This window comes from Vigna radiata, chromosome 8, assembly GCF_000741045.1.
Source record: "Vigna radiata var. radiata cultivar VC1973A chromosome 8, Vradiata_ver6, whole genome shotgun sequence".
In the NCBI taxonomy this organism is placed as follows: Eukaryota; Viridiplantae; Streptophyta; class Magnoliopsida; order Fabales; family Fabaceae; genus Vigna; species Vigna radiata.
In genome coordinates, this window is record NC_028358.1 from 355,667 (window position 1) to 368,577 (window position 12,911).

A 12,911-nucleotide genomic window follows, 5' to 3' on the forward strand; every position below is an offset into this window, starting at 1 on the left:
TATATATATATATATATATATATATATATATATATATAAGTTCAACAAGGAAAGAAGTCCAAGAATTCTCGCATGATCTACATGCAGTGGGAATAGAGAGAAAGAGGAAGGACACTCATCCAGTGGGTGAAAAGAAAAACATAAGAAACAAGTACTCTGTCATCATAAGATTCGCTTACAAGTGATTATTGATACATTTTTCTGATAATCTCATTTTTGAGAAACGGAAGTTACCATCTTTTAATGATAGTATGCTGAACATGTATATTCTATTTTGAATAGCATAACTCAACTATAAAATGTAAGTTTGCTACAGATCTTGGAAGTCAGTTATCAACAGAACACTCAGGTAGCCTGATACTCACATGCCAAGGGTATCAAACAATAGTGAAAAAGGCAACTTTACATGCTGGTCACTGTGTGCATTATCCTCAAATTCTACACGATCCACTGCATTTAAAGCATTGGAAAATAAAATTATTGGTTTCTCCAGTCAACTAAAAGAACACAAAGATTCAAAAGATATATTACATTCACAAGCAGTTGCATGCTCTAAGGCCTTGCAGTAAGGGTTGTCAGAAAAATGTGTGCCCTCTTTAGGTAAAGAATCTGAAGAAGCCGATACTTGATTCTCTATAACAGAATAGCCCTCACTCGCAAATTTATGATAATGAATTAGAACAAGAAGCACATGAAGACTGCTATCTGCTATTGGATCTCTTGAACCTTCACTGCTTGAACTGATCAAATAACTGAATGGCAATAAAACAATATTTGCTGAATGGAGAAAAGGAAATGCCAAAAGAAGTGACAGTCAGTAAGTCTCCAACTTTGAACAATAAGAAAATTATCACAACATTTGTAAAGGGTCTTCCTGAAGGACACTGGTTAAGGAATTAAAAAGAGAAAGTTTTTATTAAATAAAAATGATAGTCGAGCACATTAAAAATCATAGGCTAGCGACTTTACACATCACAATAAAAATCTTTCTACTTTTAATTCCTTAATAAGTGTCTTTAGGACACTGGTTAGCATTTTCCTTCCATAAATAACAAAGTATGTTCCACCTCAAAAGTCTGTATATATAAAACTCTATTCATTCCCCATACCAGCTGCAGAACCAACTCTCTTTAGCATGCTATTCTCACTTCCATCATAAAATATGGGATAAGAAGCTCTATTAAAAGGAACACGAGGTCGGCTAATGTAATTTAAAAGCAGTTTGCACACAACTGAACTAACCAGATGACCATCCTGCAAAAGATAAGAGCGCACTAACTTCAATTGCTAGCGGGAGATAGAGAAAGTAAATAGCCAAATTAGATATTTAATTTCCAGCTTCTTACCAGAGCCATTGCTGCATCAAGAAATGGGTTCACATCATTCGATCTAGGAGATGGCCCACACAGAAGCTGAGTTGACATTGCAATAATCGTAAAATTAAGCAGCTCCAGATGTAGGAAATATGTATTGGGACTATAAAACAATATATATAATCAGGGTGAAAAACATTGGCAGTTTCACACAATAACTCAACAAAAATTTACCCATTTATTTATTATCCGTGATATACCTCAAATCTACAGATGCAATAAAGTTAAGCACATTCCTCATAACAAGAATTTCAATGGTCTGATCTGCATTAGAATAAAGCATCTGGATGAATTTCAATAACTAGAAGAGGAAATTTCAGGGCCAGATATCTGAAAATTTAATAACTTGCCATAAAACTAAATAAATGAAAAAGTTAATTTAATGCATTAACAGTGTAAAATACTTTTGCACTAGCACAAATCACAGGTTTCTATGAATAATCTGCTTGTTGACTTTTATAATAAATAATTTGAAAGTCATGCTTTCTTAATGGTTGACAATACAAAAAATATACTAATAGTGCATAGAAATTAAATTTATCAAAAAATAATAAAGAAAGATAAAAGAGCTTCCTAGGTAGGGGTACATAGCAAAGATGAATTTCTAAAGTTCTATGATAGTTATAGTACATAGTACTTACCTCCCAAAATACTTTTTGGTATTGAGTCGTTATCATGGAGAGACAGGTACAACTCAACAACACCATCTTGGGCACTTTCAATCAAGTGTTTTAGGAACACTGAAGTGAAGCAAACTGCATTAACAGCCTTTTCATGATCCAACGGTGGCACACCAGAAGTAGACATGGATTCCTGCAAGTAGCATGCTAAATGAAACAAAATCTTGGCAAGATGCCTCGTCTTACAGTTGTTTTTTGCTGCAAAATGAAAACCAAACATTAGCAAGCAAAACAACACCTAGTCAATAACAAACACATTAAAATAGCAAGACTTTGAATGAGGGAACCGACTTTAGCCTCCTCAATACCATAACTAGCGTGCAAACTAAACATTCACCGCTTTCCTGCAGTCACATACCAATTTCCTTTAAAAAGAAAAGGTAATTAGAAACAATTGCTTCAGAGGAACAGACGAAGAACTCAAATCACTACTAATTCATTAATAACACAATCTTGTAGAGAAAAAAATTCCATATCAACAATTAAATGGTTCCTCATTGAAGTGTTCTCTTAAACAAAAACAAAGGTTTTAACTATTCACTTGGTCTTATAGTTGTTTTTATTTTAAGTTTTAATCCCTATTTGAGAAAACAGCAAGTTTATGTCCCTATTTAGTTTTGTTTTTGTGTTTATAGCAGTTTATTACTTTCATAAAGTTTTTGTAGCAACGTTTCTCCACAAAAAAATTCTTCCCTGGTGTTAGCCACATAAACCAAAACTTAACTTGAAAAGTATTAAGAATAGACTCTTCTAAACACATTCTTTCCATTTTATTAGTTAAATTTTATTGAAAACCATGTAATCAGAATAGAAAATCATTAACTGTAACATGAGAGCCAACAAACTTTGTGATTTCTGATCAATTCCAACAAAACTGAAAGAGAGTGGATTAAAAAAAGTGTGCAGGGACTAAAACTCGAAAGTTAAAATGGGGTCAAATATAGTACCAAGTGAATAACTTAACTAAAAACCAAAGAATGATGAGAGAAAGACAGAGTATATGACAGACCTAATAACTGGCAAGCTTCATGAACTTGTTGCGAGGGCAATTGGGCATCAAAAGGAAGCTCGAGAAGCTTTTGCCAGAAGTCAGAGGAGAGAGGTAAGGAGTCGTCACCGACGAAGGTTCCGACGAGATGCTCAACCGTGTACGGTGTCGACGGTGCCGCCCCCATTGATTTGTTTCAAATAAAAACTATATTTTTTTCTATCACTTTTTTGTGCCGGGTTCAGGGAAACGGCATTGTGATGAATCGCGGTGAGAAATGAAAAGGGTTTGATGGGAAGATGAAAAGGAAGGTCGGTTTTGAAAATGAGAGGAGTTGGTGCACTACAACAAGAACAAAGCGAAGAAGAAGAAGGAGCAATGGCTTCCAAACCAAGCTTTTCTAACACAAGGACTATTTTTTTGCATTTGTTATGGTAAGGAGAATTGTCAGCATTCATTCGGAAGAGACAACAGATTGTTACATATTTTTTCACAAATCAGAGTAAACAATTAAAGGAGAAGGACTAAGATGCAACTCAATGATAAATATGAAATTACATTTTTCAGAGTAAGAAAATGTTTTTCATAGAAAATAGCATCACATTTTTTTAATGTAATTTTATTTTTTAGCTAAAAATATTGAGAATAAAAAATCACAGTTTTTATTTTTATTTTTTCACTAAATGAGTCATTCATAATTTGGTATTTTCTGTAAATTTCAATGAATAACTAAGTTGTTAAAAAAAGGCGTTAAGAATATTACATTCTTCTTAGTATTTCTCATAAATAGTATATTTATATTTACATTGCAAAAAACATTAGGCCATTACTTAATTATGAATCATTGTATATAATGAATATATTAAATTGTAATAATAATCCTAAAATCATTTCTTGTTAATGACTATTTTTATGTGTTGGTAATATATTAATTAAATATACCTATTAAAATTATATTTTAATACAACTTTTAATTAGCGCATAAGTTTTAACAAAGAGTAAAAATTTAATTAAAATTTACTGGAGATCATAAAATTTAATGAGACTCACAATTTATTTCATAATTTTTTACTCATTTCGTATTTTTCATAGTTTTTAATTGATAAAAGGGATAATTAAAATTAAATTAATATTCTCTTAAAAATTATCTATAATATCCTTATAAAATGTAAATACGATTGTGATTAATAAAATGATTTTAATACATCAGCAATTTCTTGTAACAGGACGTGATGACGCTGACGTGCCACCAACACCAACATTAAGAAACTCTCCTCGTTGACTCCGTAGTCCACACAACACAATCAATTTCCATCACCATTATTTACAAGCTTTTTTTTCCTATTAGTCTACTTTATTTTATCAATTATAGTATAAATTTTATAAATATAAGATAATGGTTAAATATATTTTTATTTAAAATTAGATTTTTTTAATTTTGGATTAATTTAATTTTTTGTTTTAAAATTAAGTTTGTTTCAATTAATATTCAAGAAAAAATATCAAAGAATTTAAACAACTTAAATTTCCATCACCATTAATTACCAACTTTTTTTTTCAATTATTCTACATTATTTTATCAATTATAAGTATAAATTTTATAAATATTATAAATATAAGATGATAGTTAAATATGCTTTTATTCATGAAAATTAAAATTAGGTTTTTTTTTAATTTTAGATTAATTTAATTTTTATTTTAGAATTATGTAAATTTAATTATTTTAATTAAATTTTGTGTTATTTAAAGTTTCAAATATATTTTTTAATTAATATTAAAGAAATAATATGTGAAAAGAGTGTAAATAAAATTCATTTAAAATATCAAATAAATTTATTTAAAATTACTAAATTTATATATTCTAAAATTAAGAAATTAAATTTCATCAAAGTTTCGAACAAAATTTAATTTTAATTTTCAATTAAAATTAAACTAAAAATACATATGACCTTAAAAATAATTTAGCGATACATATCCAAGCAAAATCTTAAATATAAAATTTATTATTTATACAATATTCGATTAAAGAAAGAGATAACAAAATTTAACATATTATATCAACCTTATCCATTTAATACTTTTAGTTATTTGGATTACCAAATTATTTTTATTGGTAAAGAAAAGTATATGTTTTAAATAAGTGTGGTGGATAGTTATTTTAGAGTGTTTGAAAATAATTAAGTTTAATTAAATAAAATAATGAAGCTTTAACTACCACTTTATTTTACTAATAGTCTCCCAAATTTAATAGCTTGACTTAGACTCATTCATGTTCTTCTCTGGATAAGTTTGGAAGATGAGATATTCTTTTGTTTTCACTGTAACTAATCCCAATGTTTTTTTTTTTTTTTTAAATTATATTCATGAGAATGATGTTTAAAAATAATGATATTTTTCAAATAGTACACTAACTAAAGAATTACTCATAGCACCTCCAAGTTTTACGGTATATATCTATAAAATAAAAAATAAATTAGATAAAGATAATTGCTTACCAAATCGTCTTTATTATAGCATTTATAATAAAGACAACAATGAAAGCTTTTGTTACATAAGTTAACAGCATTGCAGCCTTTCGTTAACCAACCCTTCAAAGAATTACTCAAAATTTTCGTTATATTTTTTTTATATACATTTTACTTTTTGAAAATATAAGAATAAAAATATTACTATTTTTTTATAGCGGAATATTAATAGTATTTTTTTCCTATATTTATATTAATTATTCAATATTTTTTATTTAATTTTATTTAATGTGTATAGTATATTTTGTAAAAATATCTGATATAATTTTTTTTATTTACATCATCTAGAAAATGATAAATTGGCATTTAATATAAATACTTTTTTTATGCATTGATCAATCTCAATATATAAAGAGAAGAACGACACCAAAAGAAAGAATCACAATAAATATGGTTTTCAGAAAATATAAAAACCTTATTAAGTGAAAAATAAATAAATGAAAAGTATTGAATAAAAACGTTATTACTACAAATATAATTATCATTAAACTTAATTTTTTTCTCATGACACATTTTTAATATAAAACTATATCATATTTATGAATTTATTAGTTATATCAAAACTTATTCTTCCATCACACAACAAAAAACAAATTCATCAATATTTTTGTTTGACACAATGCAAATGAGAGAAACACGTGATATAAAAACATAAGAGTAAGAATTGTAGTGTGTCTCCGTCAGAATTATTTACATTAATAAATGACAAATCAATCATATAAATAAACAAATTTAGTAATATGATTAGAACAATAATTAAATTTTGTTAAACATGTCAAAGAATTTAAAGAAAAAAATGTGTTTAAATTAACATCGCCAATACTCCTAGTACCACAAAACAACTATGAATAGTTTTCACTAATTAATGTGTTGCTATTATATATATTTTTCTTCTTCTAAAGTGTAGATATATGAGATTTATTACCCTAGAAAAAGGTAGTAAAGGAATAAGTAGCACTTTGAAAATTCTAACAGAGCTTCTATGATTGGGTGTTGTTAAAGTTAATGTCATGTGATTAACACTTTTTGAATATAGTACATGGCACTACCTAGAATGGTCCTTTTATTTTGGCCTAGGATGTGCTAGAATGTAAAAGAACGACAACATAATAGTTTGTTTCAAGAATAATGTTTTTATAATATGCAAAAGTAGCCTCTTCTGGATGTGTTTGGAACCAAAAGACTTTCATCTTCCAATCATATTTAAACATCACAACATCCACTTTCGGGACAAATCATTAAAATTATAATCTACTAATATCTAAGGGAGATTGATGTAGATTTAATAAAATTGATATATAGAAAACTGATTTTTTTTTAGGAAAAATGATATTTTAATATATTTTTGGACACCATTTTGATATAGTACATGTATTAAAATGTGATTGGATGATTTTAAATTAAAAAAAAATGAGACAAAGATATATTTGGAAGAAAAGCTAAAGTTTTATTTTTAATTTGAAATCGTCCAACCATATTTTGATATGTATACAGTGTCAAAATGGTGTAAAAAAAATTGTGATAAAATATCATTTTCCTTTTTTTTTTTATTAGTTGCTATGAAGTCTTAAGAGATTTCCTTCATTTTCCAGGTATTAAAATATTATAGTAATCAATAACAGTTCCAACTGAAGCAATTCAGGTACCTTATTCCATGAACATAAAAAAATTCCAGATATATTTAAAATCTGTCACAAGATCATGTTGAAGTTATTTTTACCAAAAGTTGTAAGTTGATCAAAGCAAGCTACCTACAAGGAATGACAAACACAACCTTGCAGTGCATCAATAACCAAGTTCTTCAGACAACAAAGTTACATGTTCATTATCATCATTTTCCAATGCTAGTAGATCTTCTTCAACACCCTCATTCAGAAGTTCTTCCCACAGTACTTCTTCAATGCCTTCATTTCTACTTTCATCTTCGCCTCCTTTCTCTTCTTCACCATAAGTGTTCTCTTGGCTTCCACTTTGTTCCTCCATGTTCATAGCAAGCTCTATGTCAGAAACCTCAAGCTCTGAAATCTCATTGTACTCCTCCTGTTCAAGTTTAACCAAAGCTGAAAATTCTTCAGCATCACAAGGCCCTTCATCAATAGGCCTTCTTCTCTTGCTGGAAATAGCTTCCTCCAGCTCCTTCCTCCACTCCCTTTCTTGAACCAATTGTTGCAAGAAGTTGGGGTTCTGCATTGCCTTTGCCAAGAACTTCATCATCTGCTGCTGTTTCTGTTCAGTCTTTTTGAGCCTACTTTCCATTGATTGAAGGTGGTTTTTTGTGTTCTGCTGTTGCTGTCTAAGTTTCACCAGCTCCATCATCAGAACTTGCTTGTCACGTCTCAATCCATCGATTTCTCCATCTAATCCAAACCTCCCCACTTCAACACAATGTTCCATAGATTGTTGTACTGCCTGAGGTTGATGACTGCTCTTCCTCCTCCTTATGATCTTCAATAGATGTTTCTGTCCTCTAAGAAAACCTTCATTAGCAAACTCCCATTTGTCAGGATCCACCTTTCTGAACCCCTACAACAACACCAAGTTCGTTCTTTTCAAATCTCACCATGGCAACAAAGAATTGAGACAGACCCAATTAATTACTAATTAATATAACACATTCTAGACATTCATGGTTTTCAATAGCTGTTCACAACCTCTATGTTGAAAAGAATATATTCATTGCAGTTACTCATAATATTGTACAGTTTCATTAACCAAAATGCAAGCAATTCTCAGTTCAAAAGGGCATGGATTCGTCACTGCAACATGAATGCAGATGAGAAGAAATAGTCTCATTTCTCATATGGATCACAATATACCATACCATGTGATCTAAACAAAACTGTTATGTGTGTACATACATCACTATTTCCATTCTTCGTCAGAAGTAAAATTAGTGGACGAGAGAGAGAACAGTTCATAACAATACACGATGATGTCATGTGGATCATACTACGTATATATAGTATAAGCACGTATTGAGAGAGAGGGAGTAATATACATACATAGGTGTTGAGCTGTCTGACAAAGCTGGAGAAGTTGTTGTGTTTGAAGTATTTGGGGAGAAGAGAGATGGAAAAAGCTTGAGGATCCCAGACAACGAAGCTGTTGTTTCCTCTGCTCCATGAAACTATCTCATCAGTGGAAACATCATCAACTATGTCATAAGTCTTTGTGAGAAAAGGTGGAGGACCACTTTCATGAAGCCCCTCAAGCGGCTGTGGAGCAACCAACCCTTCACCAGGAAACTCCTCCTTCACAATCACAGGACCATCATCGATACGATTCATATCTGGAATATTCAAACAAGTTAATCAACACAAGCTTCGATCTGGGGTGCTGAAAAACGATGGCTTTGGCTTTGTTTTTCAAGGTGAAGCTCTCTCTCTCTCTCTCAACAAGGTGATGATCTGTGTCTACTATCTAGTTATCTAAAATGGAGCTGCTTTGGAGTGAAACTCAAACGAAAATTGGATTCAAAGGGTGGCACCGTAAGACAAAGAAGTAGTGTTTTGGTTTGTGATCTTACATGGATTTGGAACACAAGAAGAGGTGGTTGGAAACTCTTCCGACCAGCTTTTAATAAGAATTTTATAATAATAAAATATGAATGAGTTCATGTTTAAAAAGTTTTTTTTCTCTGTTACTGAAAATTATTTTTACTTTATATGTAAATTAATTTTAATTTAAATTTTTAATTCAAATTATATATATATATATATATATAAACAGTATATGTTGTTTTTGTTCTTTATCTTTTTTGCAGTTCTTTCTTTATAAAGATCACATGACTGTTTGAAAAGAACAGGAAGGCAGGTGGCATACAGATATTTCTCGTTTCAATGTTTCACTGTGTGTGATTTCATTAATTATTTTTAATTTTTTCTTTTCTATTCCTTTTTAGATACTGATATTAAACAAGTGTTGAAAATGTGCTAGGTTATAGATCCAAAAAAAAAAAATTTAACAATTTTTTTAATGATAAGTAATTGATCTATTTCAAATATTTTTTTAAACATAAATTTAAACTAAGTAATACATATATTGTGAAAATATCAGGATTGGTGTTCATTAAAACCCATGTTGCTTTCATATTAATATTTACTTGTTTTTATTTTTTTAAATTCTTCATCAAGTTTTCAATTTCTGAATTATTCCTTCTTCATCTTTTTTCACACATTTTATTATCATGATTTCAGCAATTTCTATGTATGTTATCACCTTACAAAAAATAATTATAAAATAAAATTGTTTTATGTGAAGAATTTACAATATGAATAAAAAGAAAAAAAAATATATGCATTATTATAAGAGTTTACCGATGTGTTCCTTTGAGTGGAAAACACTGTTGTTGTTGATATGCGAGGATGAATTTGAGAGATGTGGTTTGTTCTCTTCTGATGATTTGCGATGAATTAATTCAGCTGATTTGCGGGATATCACTGTTCAACCCATCCACAAATTTAAGAGGATTTATGCTGATTGTTAGGGCAAAGACATATATACCCTGTACGAAAAATAATATTCCAACAGCAACCTAATAAATCTTTCCATTTTTTATGTTGTTGTTGCAGGTTCAAGGTCTGCGATTTCCAACATGAGCAAGACAGTTGGAGGACCAAGAACGGTGTTCATGATGGAGTGGATGCAGCCAACCAAATCTGAAGGGGGGATTAAAGAAGTGAAGAAGATGCAGTTCAGAGGCAGACAAAATCTGGTTCCAGCACTGTGAAGGATTTTAAAAACAGGTGTATCCGGATACAAGGTTGGCGTATCCGGATCGAGGTTCTCCAACAACTTCCATTAACGACGTATCCGGATCGAGGTTGTCGTAGGGACTTGGCGTATCCGGTTCCATCTTCTCGACCAAGTTCCGGTATCTGGTTCCAGGTGGTGGAAGGACTTCGAAGGAAGGCGTACTCCAATACAGATCATTGTATCAAGTTCCACGGAAGCTGTGTGGGGATTGAAGCGATTTTGCCGGCGTTGTTTCCGGTTCGGAGTGGTCTGTGACTGGTGTTGACGAGAAGGGCTGATGATGATGAACTCGCGATGAAGCCTTAAAGAAAAGCTTCTCCGATGGCTCTACACATGGTGATTTTCTGGGTTTCTACAGGTGCGAGATGCAAAGAAGAAGCTTCACGGTGGCGACTTGGTGATTCTTTTGGTTGCCATTTGCGACGCGGTGGTGGTTCTAGGTTCTCCGTGACGACGAAGTTGGCGGTGGCCTGCTGAAGTGATGATGATGGTTGCGCGATGGTGGATGGTGGTCTGCGAGGAAGAAGACTCGCGACGACAATTTGGACTGGTGCTTGCTCACGGAAGATTGGGTGGTGGCATGAAGCTTCGTGATGGTCGGCGAGCACGCCGGCGATGGTGGCTGGCAGCGGCTTGAAGGTTGACGGTGGTGGCTTTAGGGTGGCTGACGACTATGGGTGTTGAACGGCGGCATGGTGGTGAGAAACATGGTCGCAGATGATGGAGGCGCTATGCGACGGCTTGCTGGTGGTGTGCGATGTGGCTGCCATGAAGGAGGAGGCGGCTAGGGTTTGGCAAGGGAATTAGGGTTTCTGTTGAAGATGGTGATGACGTGGCATGAGGGAGTTAGGTGGCATGTTCTGAGTGGTTGGATCTATTAGTGGTGGATTGCCACGTGGCAAAATCTGATGAAGTCTGACTTAGGAATGGTAGGAGGGTGTGTGTATAGTGAATTGAGGGGTGTAGGCGAAAAGGGTTTCTGTTGGGCTTTAGTATTGGCCTGGTTTAGAACTGAGGAGTGCATGTAGGGAAATCTGGGGGTGCAAGAGTAAATATTGCCTATTTGGCCCATCTGGACATTATTTTTCAAATAAAATCTGATATTGGGCTTTAAATTGCAATTTGGACCAATAAAACTCTAACTTCGGAGTGATGTGTGACTGGTGTTGGCGATGGTGCCTTTGGTGTTGACGAGAAGGGCTCAGATGATGAAGGTTGGTTCGTAGATGCAGCAACAACACAGAAACAGAGATTTTTTATTTTATCATGTAATATAATAACTCCTTCAATTATATGTTTACTTGAAATTAATGAATCTCACTTTCGTAGACAAATAAATTAATAGTATTTCCTAACAAATTATATTTAAAAAATACTATATTTAAAAATAAAATTAATTTATAACATTATAAATTTTTAATATTTTAAAAATTAATTTTACTTATTATTTCAATTATTATTAATTAATTTTCTCTCTTTATTAACATTTATACATTCAAGTGGTTATGTTATAGAAGTTTGCAAAGAATTTTTTAGGATATTCTTTGGTTCTTTCTTTAATGATTGTGTTCATCTTATTTCGTCTGTCTTTTTCAGAAGTTCATAATTATTGTGGAAATGAGTTGTCAGAAGTTTCTGGAACTTTTGTGAAGGAAAAGACTGTGAATGGAAAGGTTAATGTTCTTAATACTTTCAACAACTTTAAATATATAGAAAAGGATTTGATGTAACAATTAAAAGTATGAGTATTGTTGAATCTTTAGCATATAAAATGTATATATATTGCTAAAATTATTGTTATGTCTACTCTTTAGATACCAAGTATACTACGCTGTTTAAACTTTTTCATTTCAGAAAAAGTAACCTTTTCAATAAAATAAATTAAGATTTCAATCTATTTAGACATTTATTTAAAAATTGAAACAGAAAAAAAAATGCTCTTTTTTATAACTAAAGTAGAAGACAGACAAACTTAATTTTCTTTTCATACAATATATCAAATTTTCATATGAATATTATAAAAATCATTAAAAAATAATCAAAATAAATAATAATTATTATATAAAAATAAGATAAAGATTAGTAAAGTGAAATAAATAATAAAAAAATATAATTCAATTATAATTTAACAAAAGAATAAAAATATTTTGGATTGAAATACGTAAAAAGTTATTTTAGAGAGAAAACATTTTTATTACATAGAATAAAACAAAATTATTTAAATTTTTCTTCAAAATATATCAATCAAGTATAGTGAAAAATCTCTCAATCTTTTAAAGGCATATATCTTAAAAGACAATATATAATAGAAGATTAAAAAAAATTATGAGTAAATGTATGTTACATATTTTCTCATATATGTGATATAAGTAGTATTCATATTGTAGAAATTATCAAAATTATATTAATGTTTTGGCAAATGTGAGAAAATTCCTTAACTTTTACTTTTGTAAAAAAAAAATTGTAAAACATTTATAAAATATGATTTCATAACTTAACTAATTAGTCGATAACAAATTTATTTATAAATATTTTGTTGATTTTATTCTAATAGATATCGATGGTATAAAACATTTAGTATTTTCTCACA

The 12,911-nt window shown here is 30.6% G+C and overlaps 2 protein-coding genes across 6 annotated transcripts in view; both read right to left on the reverse strand.

Annotated features, from left to right (window-relative positions):
* The window catches only part of LOC106770878 (dymeclin), a 7,659-nt gene extending 4,116 nt beyond the window's left edge, over window positions 1-3,543 (reverse strand). For 2 of the 5 annotated variants that reach the window (XM_022785124.1, XM_022785123.1), the window contains exons 1-7: window positions 3,063-3,542; window positions 2,015-2,251; window positions 1,574-1,637; window positions 1,347-1,476; window positions 1,110-1,254; window positions 532-777; window positions 366-450 (exon numbers count right to left, since the gene is read on the reverse strand). In XM_022785124.1, coding sequence (XP_022640845.1) covers window positions 366-450; window positions 532-777; window positions 1,110-1,254; window positions 1,347-1,476; window positions 1,574-1,637; window positions 2,015-2,251; window positions 3,063-3,228 — 1,073 coding nt within the window. In that variant the 5' untranslated portion in view covers window positions 3,229-3,542. Of the gene's footprint in view, window positions 1-365; window positions 451-531; window positions 778-1,109; window positions 1,255-1,346; window positions 1,477-1,573; window positions 1,638-2,014; window positions 2,252-2,344; window positions 2,419-3,062 lie in introns of all 5 variants that reach the window. The other 3 variants (XM_022785125.1, XM_022785126.1, XM_014656713.2) reach the window with 3 other exon arrangements.
* Window positions 3,544-7,224: 3,681 nt separating this feature from the next.
* On the reverse strand, window positions 7,225-9,127 carry LOC106771399 (heat stress transcription factor A-6b). The gene is made up of 2 exons (XM_014657371.2): window positions 8,569-9,127; window positions 7,225-8,089 (listed from the first exon to the last, which is right to left on the reverse strand). The coding sequence occupies exons 1-2, from the start codon at window positions 8,851-8,853 to the stop codon at window positions 7,352-7,354; spliced, it is 1,023 nt and encodes a 340-aa protein (XP_014512857.1). The 5' UTR covers window positions 8,854-9,127; the 3' UTR covers window positions 7,225-7,351.
* Window positions 9,128-12,911: the final 3,784 nt, after the last annotated feature.